Source organism: Lepisma saccharinum, chromosome 13 (genome assembly GCF_977018435.1).
Source record: "Lepisma saccharinum chromosome 13, izLepSacc3.1, whole genome shotgun sequence".
Classification (NCBI taxonomy): domain Eukaryota; kingdom Metazoa; phylum Arthropoda; class Insecta; order Zygentoma; family Lepismatidae; genus Lepisma; species Lepisma saccharinum.
In genome coordinates, this window is record NC_139241.1 from 20,779,120 (window position 1) to 20,803,467 (window position 24,348).

Genomic DNA, 24,348 nt, shown 5'->3' on the forward strand with positions numbered 1-24,348 from the left:
CATAAATTACACAGGCAGCAAGGTAATGTTGCAAAAAAGTTGTGGCAACGTTAACCCCTGACATACCTAACGTTGCTACATAATGTTCAGTATATGTTGTGACAACGTTGTCAACCAACGTTGCAGCAACGTTGAAAAAAATGACCCTGAAACGTTGACACAACGTTTTCACAACGTTGTATCAACATACATTCAACGTTGTAACAACGTTAGGTATGTTAGGGGCTAACGTTGCCACAACGTTGTGGCAACATTACCTTGTTGACTGGGCAGGACCACTTGATCACAAGGCAACGACGCTACATCACTTTGAGAAACACTGAACTGTGTGTGTAATAAATAAAAAGCAAAAAATAATTGACTAATATATCTTGGGAATAATCTCACTGACTGATCACATATAAAAGGTCACATTTCATTATTTTATTTGATCCTAAAAAAATACAGTACTTAACCAAGTTGGAAATACACAGTTTTGCGGGATGACGTTTTGGTATTCTATGAATATATAATACTTAGTATCAATGCACACAGAACGGGTGAATACGAACTTCAGGGAATAGAAAATGCTGAAACGATGTTCACATTTAAAATCACAATAGAAGTAATCATCTCATAAAACTAGGATTCCTACCACGATAACTAACTTTTTCTCTCACACACACATTCACCCACACACTGACACAGAAAATTGTGAGAGAGAGGAATGTTCGGATGAACAGGCTATTTACAAGAAGCTCCCTTGCTAGCTCAGCATTGTTACTATGCACATTCATCTATCTGTGGGTCATGGATTTTCATCAATTTCCACCTCAGTAAATGCTATATGCATTCAGTGTGTTATTTACACCTTTGGAAAACATTTTCAAGTTATTTCATAGTATACCTACAACAACTTTAAATTAATTTTCGTATCTTGCTTCAACTTCCTTTTGTAGTAAATGCAAATGAATGCATGCATACGGACAATTACTTTCGTCTATTCGGAAATAAATTCTCAACCTTAAAGTTTCACAAAAACACTTACACTGAGGGCATTCGTCAGGACGAATTAGTAAATATCATTTTGCAAAGAGTACATTCGTATGGACGAATTCCGTCGTGAATCGAAGACTAAAATTAGTAAACACTGTAAGTGCCATGCTTTATAATGTGGTAAACGTTAAATTCCACTTTCGCTTTGGCACTTACAACGTTTACCACTTTTAGTCCTCAATCCTTAAATGCCCTTTAAGTTTCCACTTTCAGTAAATCTCATTTAGCAATGAATTCATTCCTTTGGACACAAATTTCGTCGTGAATCCTCAAATGCATTGTCAAGTTTCCCTTTTCAGTAAATCTCTTCTTGCAATGAGGACATTCGTATGGTCGAATTCCGTCGTGAATCCTCAAATGCTTTTTCAAGTTTCCATTTTGAGTAAATGTTTTTTTGCAACGAGGGCATTCGTATGGACGAATTCCTTCGTGTTTCCTCAAATGCGTTGTCAGGTGTGCCTTTCGAAAAAATCTCTTACTGCAATGATTGCATTCGTATGGACGAATTGCCTTGTGATTCCTCAAATGTGTTTTCAAGCTTCCAGTTTTAGTAAATCTCTTTTTGCAATGAGGGCACTCGTATGGACGAATTTCGTCGTGAATCATCAAATGTTTCTCCAAGTGTTCCTTTCGAGAAAATCTCTTATTGCAATGAGTGCATTCGTATGGACGAATTCCATCGTGAATCTTCAAATGAATTGCTAAATTTTGCTTCTCACAAAATCTATTATTGCAATGATTGCATTCGTATGGACGAATTCTGTCGTGATTCCTCAAATGTATTTTCAAGCTCCCATTTTTAATAAATCTCTTTTTGCAATGAGGGTATTCGCCTGGACGACGAATTCCGTCGTGAATCTTCAAGTGCCTCTTTAGGTTTTCCTTTCTAGAAAATCTCTTATTGCAATGATTGCATTCGTATGGACGAATTAAATCGTGAATCTTCAAATGTATTACCAAATATTGCTTCCGAGTAAATCTCATTTTGCAATGAGGGCATTCGTATGGTCGAACTCCGTCGTGAATTCTCAAATGACTTTTTAAATGTTCCTTTTTAGAAAATCTCTTTTGGCACTTAGGGCATTGGTGTGGGCGATACCCCTCGTGAACTCTAGAATGTTTTTTCAAATTTCCAATTTCATTAATTATCTTTTTGCAACGAGTGCTATCATATAGGCTAACCTCATCTTGAATTAAATGAGATTTCAGTTTCGCACTTTGATTAGACGTCTTTTTGCATTTAGTGCATCCATATGGGGGAATTTCCACATGCGCAAGTTCTTTATTTTGGATTTTCTCTTGGGGAAGTGTTTTCTTCAGTTCGTTCCCTTGTAATGAAATGTAATCATCGTGTTTCTTTATGTGATAAGTTAGCTGTAGTTTCGTCGTAAATGATGTTACACATTGAGCACAATGGAAAGAATAAAAGTTTTCATTGTTTTTAGGTTTGTTATTAATTACGTCTTTTCGATTACGAACTTTTCTGTAATGATTTTCATTCAAAGAATCTGATATAAGTGTTTTCGCATCAGAGAATGTTGACTTGAATTCAATGCTATCTCCTATGTATGCAGAGCATCCAGCGGAATGTGATTCTAGATCGTCAACAACATATGTGATTGCTGACGTTTGCTCAACATTTCTTCTTAAAACAGGCAATATTAAATTTTCTTCTTTTGTCCTGGAAATAATTGATTCAATATACTCAATAAATTACAAGAAAATAGCATATAGTAAAACTCGGCATCTTCTAGTCAATTTCAGCTTCTTGATATGAATGTGTGATTTTACATAGACGTGGACTTACAAAAATTTATATTCCCACAATTATAAGATTCTTTCTACACATGATTCTGCTCCATGGCAAACTTTATCCTTATTAAAACATTCCATAACGAAGAAATGATGAGTAATAATGGATGTTACAAATTACAATAAAAGCGGATCATTTTAACTTAGACAGGCAATTTCCACTCACCATTATGCATTTTGCTGAAAGAAACATGTTAAAGGACGATGTAAAATATATTGCTTTTCTGTTGATTTGTTACGATGTTGCAAATTCACGAACAGATGATTTGGTCAAAAATTGTTGGAGCGAAAATATTTCAATTTTCAAATCACAATCAATCAAAAAAAATGATAGAGATTTAAGGTTTCCCTTATTTGAAAGCTTGTTCAAAGAACTTCCAAAACATTACTAAGAACCATTATGAAATTCTCTTCGACTCTAAAATTAAAAGTAAAAATAAAGTTTAGTTTTATTTTCAAAAAATTAGAAAACAAATGACATGAAATTTACTCGGATGTTAATGTACAAAACAAGGAATGACGATTATCATCAATGTCACATCTACAGTAACTTTGTGTTGTGGAAAACTCGATATAAAAAAAACACCTTTTGACATGACAGAATTCCTTTTATTTTTAGTGTAAAACATATTATACTGGCCACACTAATAAGAACTGCTCCCTAGCAGGACATGTAGAGGAGTCATTCCTTTCATTGTGCTGCTATGTCTGTGTGCAGACTGTACTTGTGCTGTAGATACCAGGCCAGCAAGAAAATGCAGAAAAATGTGATGATTATGATAAGAGACGAAAAAGGATAGCGGTTCCCAGCTGGAATTTGCCATTGGATCCAAATGGAATTTCAATTGGATTGAATTGGTTTCAACTGAAATCCCAACTGAAACCAATTGGAAAATCAAGACAATTTCAAGTTGTAAGAGTAGTGTAATCATGTACGTTCTAATGCATACTTGGTACGAGGCCTATTATTTTTATTAATTTAAGCACAATGGAAAACCTATTTTGATGATGTTTTTGTCGATTTTATACTATTGCAAATATGTGATTTTTCATCTCATACTTCGTACGAGTGTCATAATTTTTTTCGAGTTAAAGTACGTAACGCCTACACCTACACCCACCCACGCACACCTACACGCACACCCACCAACACCCACGCAAATTTACTTTCGGTCTACTTCTGCTCTACTTCTATTGCATCATGTTGCGCAACTAGTTATTACGCTACATTGCGATGGCTCCTGAGGGTAAATTATTGCATCATGTCGAAACAAGTTATTACGCAACATTGTGAGGGCTCGTAAGGGTAAACTATTGCATCATGTTTCGCAATATTATGATTACCCGTATCTAACGTGGTGTCTTCTGATTGGTTCACTATTTCGGATGTTTTCAACGCGGTCCGCGCTTAGGTTATTTAAAGAGTTTTGCATTACAGATCAGTCAGTATCGTGAGAGTGTTTGAAGATTGCGGACGTGTTGTTGCAGTGCTGCTCATAATTTTTTCATGTGCTAAGCACAGGGTGATATTTTTTTAACAATATGTGCTTATTAATTTTTAATACTTAGTACAAATATATATTTTATATATAATAAAAAATAGCTAATATAAAATAAAACGTCATGAATATTTTTGGGTTTAAAAAGCAACAACATAATCGGCCTGTAGAGAGAATTCCAGTAAACATGGATGTACTTAGAGCAATTTATCATCAATTGAAAGGGTTACTTCTCGTTCACTTGAATCGTATTTGGTCTCATGTTGACGAGGATACTGGAAAGCACTTATTTGTATTTATTAATAACTTATCATCATATAAGTTACCTGTTAGTGGGAAAATTCAAATAAACGTTTCACCACCCAATGCGGCAGTTTTGCACATAGGTCGAAATTTGTATAGAATTAAACATAGCACATTACTTTCTGATACGTCTTATGATGTGGAAGCTGGTGAATTTTTGTATGCTGAGATAATTGAAGAGTATGATAAATTGATTCCTCTGTTTATCGAAATCAGAATTATCTATCCTCTTATTAATATATAAAATACCTAAAAACAAACAAAACCCATGGATATATTTGGTAATAGAAGGCGACAGGAGATTCCAGATAATTCCAGCGAGATTGCTAGTTTAGATGCACGTCTAAAGATACTGAAATCAGATTTGCTCATATTACAGAATTCGCTACATCTAAATATTCAAGCAGAGATTACAAATCTTCAAACTCAACTGATTGATGCTATAGTAAAAATTGATGGAGAACTCAAATCTTTGCTTGAGAAATATACTAATTTAGCTTCAATAGATAATCTTCAGAACTTAGAAGAGAATATTGCCAACTTGAAAAAAGAACTTGATAAATTTAAACAAATCCAGAGAACGAATACCGAACAGCTGAAACAGCAATTAAATGATCAGGCAAATAGTATCCGTACCGAACTGCAAACCATCATCCAGAATATCAAAATTCAAGAAGAATATGAGCAGGTAAATGCTAGTATTGCTAAATTGCAAGAACAGTTTCAATCTTTCGAAGTTTCTACATTGCAAAGTATGAAATCTGAATTACAGACAGATGAACTGCATACAGCTATAACAGAAGTTCAATCGAAACTACAGACATTGGAAGATTTTATCAATAATTTACCTTCATCTTCTGAATTAAATGCTATTGCTCGGAGCGTTGCCGGCATCAAATTACAGTTGGAGACTTATGAAGATTTTGGGAAGATACAAGGTACCATAGCTCACGGCAACTATGAGAAATGAGCTAACAAGTGTACAGGAAAGTCTGGAATCGAAACTGCCTGGCATTACAGATATTCTAGCTATAGTTCAACAGCAAGTTACTAAGCTTGAATAATGAATCAGAATTATCGCATTTCCATCATCTTATTGACGACATTGAGAGTAAATTAGAGACACTGCAACAGTCTACACATACGCAGGATGACATAACGCAACTGCAAGAAATTTTGAAAAATGCAGCTGATGCAACAGAACTCGATGCTATAAAATTAACTTTTACCACACTTCAGAATACTGTAGCTGCTTTGCCTACTTCTCAGGAAATCAGAGCTATGAGGAGAACAGTACATCGAATTTTAAAATCTGAGGATATCAAAAACATTCAAGCAGAAATTGCGCAAATCAGAGAAACTGTTGCTACTCTCCCCAACAATAAAATAATTAACGAACTACCTGCATTATTTACAGAAATCAGAAGTCAAGTACACGATCTTGCTACCCAGAGTTCTAAATTGAAACTTGTGGAAAATTTACAGGAGATTATTTCTAATATTACGTTACAAATTACTACTCTTGAAGCAAGTCAAGAATATGCTTTATCAGGTTTTGCTACTCAACTTCACGATCTCAAAGAGGAATATAAACAACTGTATGTTGATGTAAAAATCAAACCTAGCTACGATGAGTTGGTTCGTACTATCAACGAACACTTGGAACCGGTATTAGGCAGACTAGATGACGTACATGCTCGTCAATTTTATTCTATGGAAATTGTTAGGTTACAAAGTGTTCCAAATGCTCAAGGGCACTGGACGTACGCCAATGCTGGCAATGTTTACAAATTATATCCGTACTCTCAGGTACATGAATTTTTTGTTGATGGTAGTTTACGATTTCTGAAGTTTAGTTTTCTAAAACATGGAAAACATATTGAAGTTCCTCAGTTTACTATAGTGCGAAAAGATGGTATATACAAGGCAATTCAAATACCTATTGCATACTGGGATGAGTATACCAATAAATATAAAGTACATGACGACGAACAATTACCAGTTTTTGATATTGAAATTGGTGACAAGCTAGTATTTGACACTTGTAAATTTTCCACAAGTTTCAATTCAGTATTCAAGCTTAGTGACTTGCTGTTGAACTATAGCTAGAATATCAGTAATGCCAGGCAGTTTCGATTCCAGACTTTCCTGTACACTTGTTAGCTCATTTCTCATAGTTGCCGTGAGCTATGGTACCTTGTATCTTCCCAAAATCTTCATAAGTCTCCAACTGTAATTTGATGCCGGCAACGCTCCAAGCAATAGCATTTAATTCAGAAGATGAAGGTAAATTATTGATAAAATCTTCCAATGTCTGTAGTTTCGATTGAACTTCTGTTATAGCTGTATGCAGTTCATCTGTCTGTAATTCAGATTTGATACTTTGCAATGTAGAAACTTCGAAAGATTGAAACTGTTCTTGCAATTTAGCAATACTAGCATTTACCTGCTCATATTCTTCTTGAATTTTGATATTCTGGATGGTTTGCAGTTCGGTATGGATACTATTTGCCTGATCATTTAATTGCTGTTTCAGCTGTTCGGTATTCGTTCTCTGGATTTGTTTAAATTTATCAAGTTCCTTTTTCAAGTTGGCAATATTCTCTTCTAAGTTCTGAAGATTATCTATTGAAGCTATATTAGTATATTTCTCAAGCAAAGATTTGAGTTCTCCATCAATTTTTACTATAGGATCAATCAGTTGAGTTTGAAGATTTGTAATCTCTGCTTGAATATTTAGATGTAGCGAATTCTGTAATATGAGTAAATCTGATTTGTTTCTTTAGACGTGCATCTAAACTAGCAATCTCGCTGGAATTATCTGGAATCTCCTGTCGCCTTCTATTACCAAATATATCCATGGGTTTTGTTTGTTTTTAGGTATTTTATATATTAATAAGAGGATAGATAATTCTGATTTCGATAAACAGAGGAATCAATTTATCATACTCTCCAATTATCTCAGCATACAAAAATTCACCACCTTCCACATCATAAGACGTATCAGGAAGTAATGTGCTATGTTTAATTCTATACAAATTTCGACCTATGTGCAAAACTGCCGCATTCGGTGGAGAAACATTTATTTGAATTTTCCCACTAACATGTAACTTATATCATGATAAGTTATTAATAAATACAAATAAGTGCTTTCCAGTATCCTCGTCAACATGAGACCAAATACCATTCAAGTGAACGAGAAATAACCCTTTCAATTGATGATAAATTTCTCTAAATACATCCATGTTTACTGGAATTCTCTCTACAGGCTGATTATGTTGTTACTTTTTAAACCAAAAAATATTCATGACGTTTTATTTTATATTAGCTATTTTTTATTATATATAGAATATATATTTGTACTAAGTATAAAAAATTAATAAGCACATATATTTAAAAAAAATATCACCCTGTGCTTAGCACATGAAAAAATTATGAGCAGCACTGCAACAACACGTCCGCACTCTTCAAACACTCTCACGATACTGACTGACCTGTAATGCTTTCGCATTTAAATAACCTAATCGCGGACCGCGTTGAAATCATCAGAAACAGTGAGTCAATCAGAAGACAACACATCATCGCATCACGTCATAATCCAACCGATCAGAAAACAACACGTCATCACATTATATCATAACCAACCAAGTAGACCGGAAGTAGGCCGAAAGTAAATTTGCGTGGGTGGGCGTGGTTGTGCGTGGGTGTATACTTAAAAAAACCTGGAAAAACTCACTCACAAGTGTCTGTCAAGTGGACCGGAAGTAGACCAGACGTAGACCGGAAGTAAATAGGTGTAGGTGGGTGTGGGTGACTGTGGGTGGGTGTAGATGGGTGTAGGTGTACTTTAACTCGTAAGCAATTATGACATTCGTACGAAGTACGAGATGAAAAAACAGAGATTCACAATAGTATAAAATCATTTCCATTGTGGTTAAATTAATAAAAATAATAGGCCTCGTACCACTCGTACCAAGTACGAGGTGAAAAATCACAGAGTTGCAATAGTATAAAATCGACAAAAACATCGTCAAAATAGGTTTCCTATTGTGGTTAAATTAATAAAAATAATAGGCCTGATACCAAGTATTATGTAGAAGGTATCAACTACCTCTACTTGTAAGTTTGCATATATCGTAGAATCAATATCCTATAAATTCATTTATTGACTCAAAGCATATGTAGTATAATCCTTGATACCACATTTCCTGTGATTCCAAATATCATTGACAAACAGCACAATTGAATGAATGAATACTACTGAAGTCAGATTTATCTTAATAAATACCTATAGAACTCATTCTTAACAACCAACTCACCCTTATAGCAGCTAGAAGTTGGAATAAATGTTCATAGCAGTTCCTCTTTCTTGCAATATGAAATTTCCATGCTTAATCTTATGTGTACATAATACAATTGGAAAAATTAGCAATCTTTTGATCAACTAAGTTGATCTCGACGTGGTGTGTTTCATAATCGGTTTTTCAAGTGTTGTGGGTCAGATTCTATGTTCAACCTAATTTGTTGTTGGTTTTGCATATATAAAGGAAGAACAACTGAAGCAGCATGTTTTTCGATTTTCTATAAGTGTGTGAAACACAATGAAGATACAGAGTTAAAAACGTGTTCATATATTTGAAAAAAATTGTATGTGAAAGTTTTTCTAAGTTATAAATATCACAGGTTTTACCAGAAATGTATTTTCTTTGTTTCATATTACATTCACATTGTATAAATAAGAATTTTGCATAAGGAATATATTGAAAACAATAAAAAAATTTCCATTAGAAACCAATTCATTACAATTCACCAATTAGTTCCAATTGAGGAATTGGTTCCAATTGACCAATCGGTTCTAATAATGTGTTTAAAAACTCTAATTGATTTATCGAAACAAATTGGAAAAATTTCCAGCTGGGTAAAGAATAGAAAAAATGAATTTTTTGATTGTTGCTGATCTTGTTCAGTCACTTGAGAAATACTTTATACCACAAGGAATTCTGCTATCATCACCTACAGTATACAATAATTGCTACCAGTAAATAATCAGTCATATTGCACTTCCCCAGTCATCAGTAAAGTGTGAATTGGAAGATGAGAATAATGAAGTGTATGTTCAAGATCAGGGGCGGCACCAGTATTAATCTCTCTAAAGGTGTTGATGGCAGCACTACATCTACTACCTCAAGTACCAATCAATTTTTAGTGGGCATATACGATAAAAATGAAAAATACTAGTGACTTGCTTCATTTTTGCTTGATTAGCACAACAATGACACGTTTGGAAGTTTGAAAGGAAGCTTGTTGAATAGATGTCCAGATGATTTTTCCCAGGGAGAGGAAAACAAAGTGATTTCAAAAAGTTTTACAAATGAGACATATTAGTAGTACAGGTGCCCCACTTGACAAACCGAAAAAGATGCACTTGAATTTAGCCTTACAGTCATTACCATGTAAGGCACCCCAAAAATGATGTACCCAGTGTTGCCAACCCCTCCTGAAAAAATCACCGAACATCTTTAATGTTATATTTTGGTCTAAACAAACCTACAACTAGGAGTTGGCAACTCTGTCTATGATGGGCTGATCTTCAAATCTCCAACCAACTCAGCTCCCTTTCGTACCCTAAACCAACCTAAACATAACTGACAACCAACATTGTGTAGTCTTCTATAACCTCATCAGCATTGTCAGTTCATATTCTACAAGTCGATCTACCCTAATCGATGTTGTGCCCCTGGAACAGTGTAACTCATTACATGAGTGTTCTTGCAATTTTAATCTTATGGCAAATACTCACAGGTTACGTGGCTTCATTAATATTGTCAACTCATCTTGTGTTATGTATTTAGTCAATCTACAAAATTAGTGACTTGGCAGTACTGGCAAACACCATCAAATGAGTCTTAAATTCCAGAAATCTTGATTGACTACATTAATCTTATAGGGACTTCTCTGTGCTTTCTTTGGTTGTTGGCCTGACTGTTACATATTAAAATAACCATGCCTATCAACCTGTTTGGCTGTCGAAAGCAAGCCATGGAAGTGCCCGTCCAGCCTACAACGTCATCATCGAGTTTTAACAAACTCCTGCCTTCCATGCTAACCAACCTGAATGACCTGTTAATTATACACTTGAATAGCATCTTGACGGAGTACGACGAGGATGTGGGCAGAACATTCTATGTATTCAACAACAATTAAACCACTACAAATTGCTGATAGGTGACAAATGATTGTGTCGTAACATGATTACAGCACTGTGCATTGACAAAAAAAAAATACTTCTTGAAAAATCAGCAGTGCACATCACATGGTCATGATACTGTGACACTCGTTCCAATGTGGTGACCTTCACAATAATTGCCTTCCCCTTCTTTTTTCCTGTTACATGCAAGCAAAAAACGAAGTGAATAAAGATTCTGTATTGAGTCCCATTTTTCAGTCCAAGACCAGTAACGCATACAAATATTGTTTATTTTTGGCAACTGGATGAAATATCACAAGTATGTCCTAGGCTGTGGACGCAGCTTTAAATTAAAATCCAAAGCGAATATACAAATGCATTTTCAATGTTAGCGTATGCGTGAAAGAAAGTGAAGTGTTGCTGGCTTCATTACAAGAGATAGGTTTTCCCAGTTTGACTCAGACACATGCAATATTATATTTTATTTTGAATTGTATTTAGTCTTGTTATCCTAAAAAAAACCAGGCAAATTAACTTAAAACTGATTTTGTTATTGCAAATTTGATAATCTGACTGTATAAGAAGCAAGAAGATATAGTATCAGTTTGAAGAATGAGGATCCTGCGAGCACAATCTAGTATAAAACGCAAATACAATTTGAGCATGTGTACTGGGAGGAGTTGGAAATGAAGTCAACATTTTTCAGTACGTAATGATTTTAAAACTTCTTCTACCAATAGAATTAGCTGAAGACGAGTGACAGGGTACCCTAGAGTTGACGTAGCTAATTTAAGACAACATAATATTGCTAAAATATTTCTAATTTGTATTTTCCTTATGGCACCATGTCTTGTTCTACATTACACCTCTTCCAAATATTGCCAATTAGCAAAAGTTAATCGAGCAACACAGGTAAAAGAGGGTATGAGAACAGATATGCCGACATAAGGAATATGGGAATTGGGGGACATTTTTCTTTTTTTTATGTAAAGGGAATTGTATGTATGCAAGGTTAGCAAATTGTGACTTGTACTTACTATAGTTCGATTGTATAAGGGGCAAGGGGTCCATACGAGACTTGAAATATTTCGGAAATTAAATAAGAGGATATAATATAAATAAGGTTTCTTCGACTGTATGCGTGCGTATTTCTGCATATGGAGAAAGGCTGCATGGAGGTAGTCAAATTGTGACTTCTAGTGGCTATAACTTGATTGTATATGAATTAGTTGTTTTTTGTATAGGGAGAGAGGCTGTATGGCAGGTTATCGAGTTTCGATTTTTAATGGCTATAACTTGATTGTATATGCATTTGGTGTTTTTGTATAAAGATAAAAGTGTTATAGGAGGTTACTGATTTTCGACTTATAGTGATTATAATTTGACTATATATAATTACGTTTTCTTGCAGGCAGTCGCACGGATGAATATTAATGTAATAGGGAACGTTGCAGAACACATATTAACTCTAGGTCGCGCATGAGTCCTCACCAACATGTAGGCTGTAGTGTATACAGGGTGTTTAACATGTAGGCTGTAGTATATACAGGGTGTTTCATAAGTTCGTTTACAACGCTTGGGAGGTGATTGTACGAGTGTGTAACGAAATTTCGGAAATGGCTTTGTTGCCGAGTTATTGACGTTTGAAAACGTGGGAAAATGATTTTCCGAAGTGAATAATGGCAAAACGAGTGGAGAGAAGTCGTCGGTGTTGGGTGGTCCACTAAGAAATTGGGTACGCTCTTGTCAAAAAATCATGCGGCAATGTTGTGCAATGTCGGTGCAAGTGATTCCCCAAAGGACACGAACGAAGATGTTGACGGGAGTGGGGTCGGTGTTCGTTCTGCGTGAGCTGGTAACGACGAAAATTGGCATGTGTTGAATGGAACCAAAAAAACAAAGAAAATTTCCTGAGCGAAGGGCACCATGACGTAAAAACGAAAAAAATGAACTGTCATAGGTTGCATACCCTGAAGGGCACACAGTATGCTTAATGGAGATGTGAAGGGAACCTCATCACAGACAGTTTTCAAAGTGTCCACCATGTATTTCCAAGCAGAGGCGACAAGGATTGTTTAGTGCGACCCAACAACAACAATCGATGCTGCAGCTACATTGATACGGGCAACGAGGTCCTCGGCTGACACGACAGGTGTTTCGTAAACAAGGCGTTTCATCTCTCCCCAGAGGAAGAAATCCCGGGCCGTAATATCAGACGATCGAGGTGGCCATGGCACAGGCCCTCCCCTGCCAATGCACTGGTTGTGGAATACGGTATTGAGGAAATGGCGCACATTCCGATCGAAATGTGGGGGTGCACCGTCATGTTGAAACCACAGTATTTGTCTCAGTGCCAAAGGCACGTCCTCTAGTAGTTCAGGCAAAACCTCACTGAGAAATACTTGATAAGTGGGTCCACATAAGCGAACAGGGAGAATGTACGGTCCAATCAAATGGTCATGCAGTATCCCGCACCACACATTCACTGCAAATCTGTGCTGATGATGTGCCACTAGCAGTGCATGTGGATTTTCATGTTTCCACACATGACTGTTTTTACTATTGAACACATCAGTTTTCGTGAAGATAGCCTCATCAGTCCATAGTACCGTATTCTGAAAATTGGGGATAGTTTTAATTTGATGAACAAACCATTGGCCAAAGTCCCGAGGTAAAAGGTCTTACACTTTCTTCAATTTGTACGGGTGCATCCCCTCTTCTGCCAGGAATCGCAACACATTCACATGGGAGGTGTTTCGTTCCTGGGCTAGTGCGTGCGTACTGGTGCCTGGATGATCCATCACTGCAGTTAGCACATCTTCCACAAACCATCGTGTTCACACACTTCGCAGTTGTCCAACTTCTCGACGAGGTGGCAACACTGATCCTGTTTCCCGAAGTTGAGTGTCTACAGTTTGAAATACGGTGTGCGATGGTAACACCCTATTTGGAAAACGTGCCCCATACAGATGCCTTGCAGCACGGCTATTATCTCCAACCTCCACATAAATCAGATGCATGTCCGCCAGCTCTTGGGACATGTATGCAGCCATCCCTTACACCGGGCTACAAGTGTTTATGGCCGTTAACACTAGTACACTTCACAGAACACGATGGGCTGTGGCTAAGAATTAACACGTAACACTGCCAGGTCAAATGTTTGCCCAACATTACTGTCCAAGAACCTCACGTCTTTCCATTCAACCATGAATGTTTAACAACCTGCTGCTGGCACAGCACCTGAAGCACGAATGGCACACACACGTGCGCTCCTTCATGAGGAAACCTACACTGTTGGCGCCCCTAGCGGGAAATGTGGTACTTAACGTCAGATCACATGGACACCCATCTGCACTTCAGGGTATGCAACCTATGACAGTTCGTTTTTTTCGTTTTCACGTCATGGTGCCCTTCGCTCAGGAAATTTTCTTTGTTTTTTGGTGCCATTCAACACATGCCAATTTTCGTCGATACCAGCTCACGCAGAACGCACACCCACCCCACTTCCGTCAACATCTTGTTCACGTCCTTTGGGTAATCCCTTGCGCCGACATTGCACAACATTGCTGCACGATTTTTTGACAAGAGCGTACCCAATTTCTAAGTGGACCATCCAACACCGACGACTTCTCTCCACCCGTTTTGCCATTATTCACTTTGGAAAATTATTTTCCCACGTTTTCAAACGTCAGTAACGGGGCAACAAAACAGTTTCCGGAATTTCATTACATGAACTTTTCACCTTATTTTCACTCGTACAATCACCTCCCAAGCATTGTAAACGAACTTACGAAACACCTTGTATAAGTGTCAAACGACCTTGATGCTCTTGGTACGTGTCGATTTGAGGTGATCGCGCGGACACGTATAAATAAGTGTAATGTGACAGTATGGATATTACCTATATAGATCTTACTGACCTGCGGTCTGTAGTACATAGGGGACAAGCAACCTGGACGCTTCTTGGTGTCAGTTACCGACTCGAGGCTGCTTCTACAAGCGTGTATAAAATAAGGGTACACGGTAGTGCAAGTGTTAGATATATAATGTATCAGTTATTGCCGACTTGCTAGGGGCTGTGCATGAAGAAGCAAATGGCCTGCATTCTTTTGGTGTCTAGCGACTTAAAATGTTTGTGAAAATGTGTATATAAATAGGGGGTTTGGCGTATTACAGATTTCTCACATGAGAGCTTGCCAACTTGAGGCGCTCCTGCGAGTATGTATAAAATAATAGGAAATACTGCAGAACGCATATTAGCTCTAGGTCGCATCAGTTCTTACCGACCTGTGGGATGTAGTGTATATAGGTGACAAGTGACCTTCATGCTCTTGGTACCTGTCGATTTGAGGCAGTCGCGCGGACATTATTAAATAAGAGTAATGTGACAGTATGCATATTAACTTTAAGTTGAATCAGTCTTTACCGAGCTGTGGGCTGTAGTGTGTAAATGGCAAGCAACCTTAATGGTTTTTGGTGCCAGTTATCGACTCGAGGGTGCTTCTGCGAGCATGTATGAAATAAGGGGAATTTAGTAGTATGCACATTAGCTATATGTCTTATGAGTTCTTGCCAACCTGTGGGCCATAGTGTATAGGTGACAAGCAACCTGTACGCTTTTTGGCGTCAGTTATCGACTCGAGGGGGCTTCTGCAAGCGTGTATAAAATAAGGGGAATTTAGTAGTATGCACATTAGCTATATATTGCATTAGTTCTTACTGACCTGCAGGCTGTAGTGTATAGGTGACAAGCAACCAGGACACTTCTTGGTGTCAGTTATCGACTCGAGGGTGCTTATGCATGCGCGTATAAAATAAGGGTAGGCGGTAGTGCAAGTGTTAGATATATGATGCATCAGTTATTGCCGACTTGCTAGGTGCGATCTACAAAGAAGCAAGTGGCCTGCATGCTTTTGGTGCCTGGTGACTTAAAATGTTTCTGAAAATGTGTATATAAATATTGGTTGTGTGTTTTTGTTGCATTTTGCTGTACTGCTTGTTGTGTATAAAGTAACATACCCTGAAAAATCTGTGCAGCATGCGCCTCATGAAGACTTACCGTACGTGCGAAAAAAGTGTTTCAAGTTCTAATTTTGTGCGACACTGTCGTGATTGCGTACAAGGCAAGAGTTTGTCTGCAACCGAACAGTGTCCTGAGTGTGGTAAAAGCTTGACAATTGCATATATCAAGCAGCACCAACTCAATTGCAAGAGCGCTGACATACCTATATCACAGCCATCCACCTCGACCAAGAGGAACGCAGAAGCAACCCCCTTCAACGCGCCATCTGCCAAATGCATCAAGCCAGTGGCAAAAACAACACGATCAACTTTCGAGCGTTCGTTAGAGGACTTGGTCCTAACTTCGGACAAATCCTGCAACGTGCGTACAAGAAGCCAGTACAAGAAGCCAACCGACGAGATATACTCCTTCTGCCACAACACCAAGGCAAAGACGCTGTATCTGGTGAATGCCGACGACTTGGAGGACATCTACAGCAAGTTTGTTGAGGAGATGGTAGCCAAGCAGAAGGAGCATGAGGCTAAGGGATTGGGTGGTTCAGTGCGTGACGAGCCCCATGAACTTTGTGTCAAACTGATCAACTTCGCGCCCCTCTCTGGTTCCAGGTACGTCGACCTGCCACCCGACATTAAGGCCAAGAAGGCTGTTCTGGTCTGTGCTGGCGGCGTTGCACCTGGTCAACTGGAGAGACCAACTGCACAGAGTTAGTCACTATGTGCCTTATGAGTCGGAGCTGGAGGATGCAATGATCGGGATAAACTACTCTATGAAAGTCTCGGATATCCCCAAGTTCGAGACCCATGTGAGAGACTTCTTGGACCTGCGACTCGCTGTTAATGTTTATGGCCTCATCGAGGGTACAAACCTAGTCTACCCCATCCGGGTGAGCAACGTAGATGCCGATGATGCGCAAGAAATTCATCTCCTACTCATCAAGAACAAAACCAGTCATCATTACACCTCATTCATACCCTCTCCCGGCTCGTTTCGACCCAAAGCAGGGATGAGCATTATATAGAGGTCTGTTGCAGGTGCTTGTCCACCTTCAACAATCGTGGAGGTCCCAACATCGCCGCCGAGAAGCTTGCCCGCCACAAGCTCTACTGCAGTGCCAACAAGCCGTGTGTGGCAGTCTTACCCAAACCCGGCATTGTGGAGCGTTTCCACATGGAGAATGCTATTGTAGAGCACCCCACCATTATCATCGAGGATTTTGAGGCCTTCCTTAGACCCCTGTCTACCTGCTACCCCAACCCCGATGTTTCCTCCACCAGCCCCTACCAACTCCACGAGGCCTCGAGTTTCGCCTATGTTGTGGTGTGGCGAGACCGACGCATTGTCCCTGAGCCCTTTGTGTATCACGGTCCCAACGCAGCTAAGCACTTCCTCGAGAGGATGGTTGTGGAGGCCATCAAGATAGGACAGGTGCTGTTGGACCTGAAGCCTATGCTACTGCTGTCTCTGGACGATCAGCGTAGGCACAAGGAAGCTACTACTGCCTGTCCTGTTTGCACCAATAAGTTTACCACCATGACCATTTGGATGCCAATTACGTCGGCCATTGGTGCAACAATTGCAACCTGAAAGCCAGGTACCCACGTTTCGTCCCTGTCTTCTGCGATGTTCAGGTTGTAGTTCTCGCGCGGGAAAATCTCGTTCCTGGCGTTCTGAGGTAGATCTTGATCTTGCAGTTGTCGAACTGGCTGGAATCTTTCTCCTGATTGTTGTCCCTCCCAGTCTGGAAGAGCACGGCTGTGAACTCGGGCACGTAGTACCGGATGCTGTTAAACTGTGTGGTCACGTCGAATTCGAAATGATTGCCGGTAGAAGGTTTCTGCACGCACTCGTAACTGTAAAACTGGATAGGCACTTGGGAAGTCTTCAGGATGTCGGCTTTGTACTTGAGGGCGTAGTTCGATTCGTATTCCACCACGGCCATGTGCAGCTCCATGGACCTTACAGGACACTTGGCAGCATCGGGTAGTGTGGTTGGAAGCGGAGTGGTCCCGTCCGGACCCAAGGTGCTGTAGCACATCGTTGTCGTTGGCGACTCTGCAAAACGTCACGTGCAAACCACCCTCCCACACGATCTACACGCAGTCTGAGAAGAAACCGGGCGGCAGGCGCATGGGAAACAGAACCATGAGGCTTTGGGTTTCATCTTCGCACCCACTTCGAATCCCCCTGCCTGGTAGTAAGCGGCATCGGACTTGGACAGTTTCAGCGTTCCCATGGCGGTCGAGGTAATCCCAGGGTAGTCAACTCGATCGATAACAGTGCCGTGAGTAATGGAAAGGTATTGTTTCTACGCAATCCTTGTAGGTATGCCTAGTATTTAACCTCAGTTGTGACATATCTTGATGATTTTGATGTTTTTTTATGGATTTTATTGCGTTCGACGATGTTCTAGCCCTATTTTTTGCTCAATCTCATTTTTGGAGCCTCATTTTGTAGGTATGCCATGATCTTACGTGATATAACTTAACCTATTAACTTTTTTACAGCCTTTTACGGGTTAAAATAACCTATAAAGTGTAAAAATGGTTGTTTCTACGCAACCCTTGTAGGTGGACCTAGTATTTAACCTCAGTTGTGACATATTTTGATGATTTTTTTGTTGATTTTATAGCATTTGACGATGTTCTAGCCCTATCTTTTACTCAATCTTATTTTTGTAGGTGGCGGGCCCTCAACGTAAATGCCTACGATGTATTTGGGGGCTTTTTTGTAGGTGGTGGGCCCTCAGCGTAAACGGCTGATGTATTTTTTATGATGCGTGAGCCCCCCTTTCTTCACGATGTATGTCGTGGCCTTGGTTCAATGCCCTCCACTACTTTTGGAGGGGGCCCACAGTGGGAGGGGCTCGCAGTGTTGCCAACTTACTCCACAAAAATTTCACCATATGATATTTCACAGGCGAAGCTAACCTACAAATAGAAGTTGGCAACACTGACTAATACACTTCGCAACATCTTATTTGACCGCCGCGAAAGAATTCTAAGTCCCGAAATCGTAAACTTAGCAACATTGCACTTCAGCTCCAGCTGAGAGTAGCCAACTTTGAGTAGGTCCTTCCACTAGACGAAAAACGCTGCGGTGATAGGTTTTCAATTTAACACTTTCCATGAACTTAGAAACTATAAACCGCTATTATAATACGCAATCAAACAGAAATAATAAATTGGAAAAAAGAACCTTGAAGGATATTTACGATTCTGCTTGCTCGACTTGAAATTTGGGGGTTTTGAAACACTGAATAGAGTTTTTCTCCACCTGGAGGAAATTGCCATCAAGTTTGTGCAGAAAGAAGCAAATATGTGAGGAGTTCATGCGACATTTTATTGACAATACCTTGCATATTATCGAACAGTTCTCAAAAACATATATTTTACACGACTTGTCGAGAAAATGTGCTTGAAACACAGGAAGGTGGGAGTCTTCATAAACGTCAACATGTTTTTAAGGGTATAACGTCAATAATTTGACGTAGAGCAGTTGGTTAGGCTCTGATATCCTTATTTTTCATCAAGCGCGAAAGGTCGCGGGTTCAAATCCCACCCTCTCCTCTTTCTTTTTTTCTTTTTTTTTTGTTTGCTGAACAGATACAATTGATATTAGAATATTTAAAAAATGATCCGATGCACACTTGAGGGACGTCCCTTCTTCGCATATTTCCCCTTAGAAGTTGGAGATTTCCAGGATTTAAAGTTAAAACTTTTCTTTTTAGTTATTGTTCATATGTTGTGTTAACACACATATCATGATTAATTCACAAATCACATATATGTATTCAGGATGCAAAAATGTGTTTGTTCTTCACTTACACCTAAAATATTGATTATTTGATTTCGATATACTAAAAAAAGATATACAGTTATGTTAAGTAGTGATGTAGTGCAGTACTGTAACGAAGGAGAGCATTTAATGAATTCAAATTGCTAACATTGGTAATTTTATGTCCGTTCCTTCGTAATGACTGTTTTCAATCCCCTCACCACCATCTTACCATGCGTCTAAAACTAAGAGTAAATCGCTAACTGATGTAAGTAAATTGTTATTGCGACGAAGCCCGATTCGATAAGAAACTACTAATAAGTATTTATATAATGAGTGCCAAACAAAAAATTCAAAACCTCATAATGATCGTTAATTCATCACTGCTTTGTATCTAAAATGTTTGTCTTCTTTGAACAGAAAGTACGAGTATCAGATATAACAAACTTTCCACACTAACTTTGCAATATTCGAAACCACCACTACAGACTTAACTCTACGTAACTTGATTCTGCACATTCCACGTGGAATGTGACTTCCTCCTATCATCGAGATAACTTTCTCTTACTATTTACTTTCCTCTCGTGAAATACAGAGACCAATGTTAACTTCTTAGCATGGTGGATAAACTTTACACCCAAGGATATACTCCTGAAAAAAATCCTGCCTAGGTGGAGAATCGAACCTACGACTTCCCTCGTAAGGATCAAGCACGCTACCTCTAATCCAGGTAGCTCATGTTAAAATTTGCTACCAGTTTGAAGAAACCAATTCACACATAAATGCCATATCAATAATTTCCTCATGGCAATTTTCATGAGGAAACAAATTCAGATAAAATCGAGAAACGCTGAAAGGGAAAAATGATGAACACGTATATTGGCGTTTTGTCATATTTTGTAAATTGTGTAAAAATTCCGTGTTTTGAACAAGCAATTGTTTAGTTATGAAGTATTTTGTTGTTTGTTTAAAGTAGGAACAGGGGAGCGAAAAGGAGTCATTTGAACCAGACCCCGTTTGACAAGAAACTTCAGCTCTTTTCCAAAGGCTGTATGAAAAGAGAGAGGAACGTATGGAATATAAAATATGTGTGAAATTAAAACAATGGAAACCTTGAAAGATAATACTAACGAACTTCAAACTATGAAAAACATATTTTCGTGGTGGAAAACTCCAAGTCATTTTCGAAATATGAACTTGATGTTTTTCTTTATTATGAAGTGGAGATATGGGACTATACGATCCCTCATCAAGAAGAATTTTAAGTAAGCTACCTCCAACTTTTTCAATGGTCATAATTACTAATTAGTGTCCGGAAGTTGATGAAAAATCAACTATTTTAGTGACCCTTGAAAACAATGCTAAACCTGATATCATGTCCGTTTCCCTTGAGTGAGAGCCAGAAAACACTTTCTATTTTACATTTTTTTCATTTTTCGGCCTGTTTTGGCTTTTAGTTTATTTGTCAGTATTTTTATCAGTTTTTGTTGCATTTTTACTTACTTTTGAGGTTTATTTTTCTCCTCCCCTGTTGTTTCATGCATTTTAAATGCATTTACTAGTAAAACTTACATATTTAGACTTCTTGACATGGTCCTTTTAGCAAATTCACCATGAATAAAAAATACGGTCAATGGAAAAGCATAATATTATTCTTAACTGAAATGTTTGGCAATGGATTAAAATACTTTGTGTGAAGATCTACTTTGAGGTTCTTTTTCTGGACACTATTTTCGCTTTAATCTGTAGTTTTAAAGTAAAATTAGTCACAATATTAAATGCAATTACACTCTGGTATTCGCGAAGCAGAACTGTATTTTCGGATGCTGGCCGACTACAGTATCATAGAAGGCCCACTCTGAAAGGAGATGAATTGGTTGATTTGGTGTTTTAAGTCAACTTTATGCACAGTAAGGCTAATCGGGACTGGACCTAAAGTTTAAAGTGGGATCCGAACCGAGTGCATAAAATAACGTGAACCGTGTGGTGTAGGGGGATCGTTTGCTTATGGAATGGAAGGTCATGGGTTCAAACCTACTTCTTTGCAAAATCTTTTTCGGGATGTAAACGGCTTTGGACGAGAATGCTTATCTACGTTTCTTGGATATTTCCGTTGATATTTATGCGATTTATGTCCAGCATTTCCGGATGCAGAAAGTGGACATGTAAGTTCTTAATATGTGTTAACTTATAACAGCTGAATGAAAGGAAAAGTATTTCCTAAAATCCTGCCAATCACTGAAAGATTAAAAACATTAGTAGAAGCATTACTCGAGGCATGCACAGTGGCGACGATTATGGAGTGTGGAGGGGCAGATGACCCAGCACTATGCTAAACATTATCTACCAAGGGAAAGAAACTGTCCTTGCCTGCCCCCCCCCCCCTCCCTCCCACCTTGCCCCATCAGTTTTGAAACCCAATCGGTGCCACTGAGCATGCATCGCATAAATATTGACAGTAATATCATATAATATTATATTACGTTATTAGAACACTTCGTACTCGATAAATAAAAAGGAAAAAATAATAAGGAAAGGGTGGGATTTGAACCTACGATGTTTCGATCTTCACGGAAACAGTAAAAAAACGGAAATGCAGTCATCTAACCAACTACTCCAGGAGATTGCTAACAAAGAGCTCATTAAATCACGTTAATCTCAGTTGAAGCAACATTGTGCCGGAGTTTCGAACCCTTTTTCGCCAAGAACCAAGGAAGAGACACACTTTGCAGAATCGTTTGGTGTTGTGCAAGGTATCTTTACTAAATATTTCGCATAAAATCACCATAAATTTGCCATCTTGCATTCAAATGTGACCGCAATTCTTTCCAGGTGGATGAGAACATGTTCAGTGTTTCACAATGCACATACATTTTCCTATTTTCAAATTCAGAACAAAGAATCTTTAATTTCCGAGCATAGGTTGTATTCATACTTTTACTTATCTTCGAGTGGACATTAGAAATCTGCAAACAGAATTTGCCTGTTTCTCTCCGTTTTAGAGATATTAAAAAATATATATATATATATTTGATAAGCGACAACAATATATATATATATATATATATATATATATATATATATATATATATATATTTGATAAGCGACAACAACAGAGCCATCTATGTGCAAATGTTGGAAGTCGATGAATGCTTGAGGGGGACGTCATTTTTTTTTAGTACGTCAACATTTTTAACTCTTTTTGTTAGTGAATGGGTTAGCTAACTTGCAACGACGAAGGCCTTCTAGCAACACGAACTTAGCTAATGCCGGCGTAATTCGCTAAAATATCTTCAAATTTGCATATTTCTCATACCACCGTATCTTGTTCTATTAGACCTCTTCAAGAAAATTGCCAATTAGTGAAAATTAAATGAGCAAAAGAGGTGCTAATAGGGGGGGGGGGCAAGCATACAGTGATATGAGAATATACTAATTGTCGGTTTCTTCGATCCATCAGACAGATGGATCGAATTGAAACTGGGATATTTTGCATTTTTTTATATGATAGCTAAAAAACATAGATTTTGATTGGCTAATAATTTATACGTGGTGTTTTCTGATTGGTTTAAGTAAGCAAGATTTCTATTGGCTCTATAAATCTATATAAGTCAGAGCACAGTGCTGATTTCTCACCTTTGCTGGATCGGCAGAGGAACCCACATCGCGTGGGATAGAACCTGAACGGGCTCCACCAAAGTATAGGAGACTAGAAGCATATAATTTGGCGGAAAAACCCTAGTAAGGTCATAGAGTTTTTTTTATAGGGAATAGTATTATCAGGTTGAATTTTAAGTTGGTGATATCCCATTAAATTTTATATAAAAATTTTAAATTTTATATAAATAACATATCTGAAATTTCTATCGTTTGTTTGCTCATATTTTAAAGCATATAAAAAATGGAATCACCTACCTGTTTTACTCGTAAGAAGGATAAGATCAAATGTGTCACTTGTGGGAAACTAATTTCAAAGAATAATTTATCGATACATAAGACAAGGTGAACGGAGCAAATCGTTTGTTACCTTCTAAAGCCTGTGCTTAATGTGGAAAAGAAATTAGCATTCCAAATCTAAGTAGACATTTGAAAATTTGCAAACCATCGACCGGAGAAGGAACATTGAAAAGAAAAATTGATTATTCTGAAGCTGAAGCTTCTGCTCCAAAACAAATTAAATTAAATAATAAATATAAACCAGTTAGGTCTGCATTTAATGATCGACTTCAGGATTTATCATTTACGTCGGAAGCAGGCCGTGACATTCCTAGTTTCTCGCGTGAAGCGAAAACTTTTGTACTGAATACTTTGAAAAGAAATCTTGAAAATAATTCCATAAAAGTATACGTTGATTTATGTTCCGAATATGAGAAAGTCGATGGTACAGCAAAAGTTTTTTATCATCGTACCAAAAACCACACTCTTTATTTGGCAGATGTTGAAAATTTGGACGAGTTTTACTCTAATCTCTCAAATGAGTTGATTATGAAACATGACACTTTCGAGGCTAAGGGGTCGGGATGGTCTTTATGTGGTAGTCCTCATACATTAACCGTTTACGTGAACAAATTCATGTCTTTTTCTGCATCGAGTTCCGTCCTCTACCACCGAACATTCGAAGCAAGAAAGCAGTGTTAAATATTCAAAATAATAACTGAAAATGCTTTCTTTGGTGCATCTTGTCAGCTCTGTATCCTGTTCATTGGAAAAATCAT

At 38.1% G+C, this 24,348-nt stretch overlaps 1 protein-coding gene across 3 annotated transcripts in view; it reads right to left on the reverse strand.

The window, feature by feature from the left end:
- Nucleotides 1–486: 486 nt before the first annotated feature.
- The window catches only part of LOC145996889 (uncharacterized), a 70,614-nt gene continuing 46,752 nt past the window's right edge, over nt 487–24,348 (reverse strand). For 2 of the 3 annotated variants that reach the window (XM_083133447.1, XM_083133446.1), the window contains one exon: nt 487–2,716. In XM_083133447.1, coding sequence (XP_082989573.1) covers nt 1,255–2,716 — 1,462 coding nt within the window. In that variant the 3' untranslated portion in view covers nt 487–1,254. Of the gene's footprint in view, nt 2,717–3,645; nt 3,725–24,348 lie in introns of those variants that run through there. The other variant, XM_083133448.1, reaches the window with a different exon arrangement.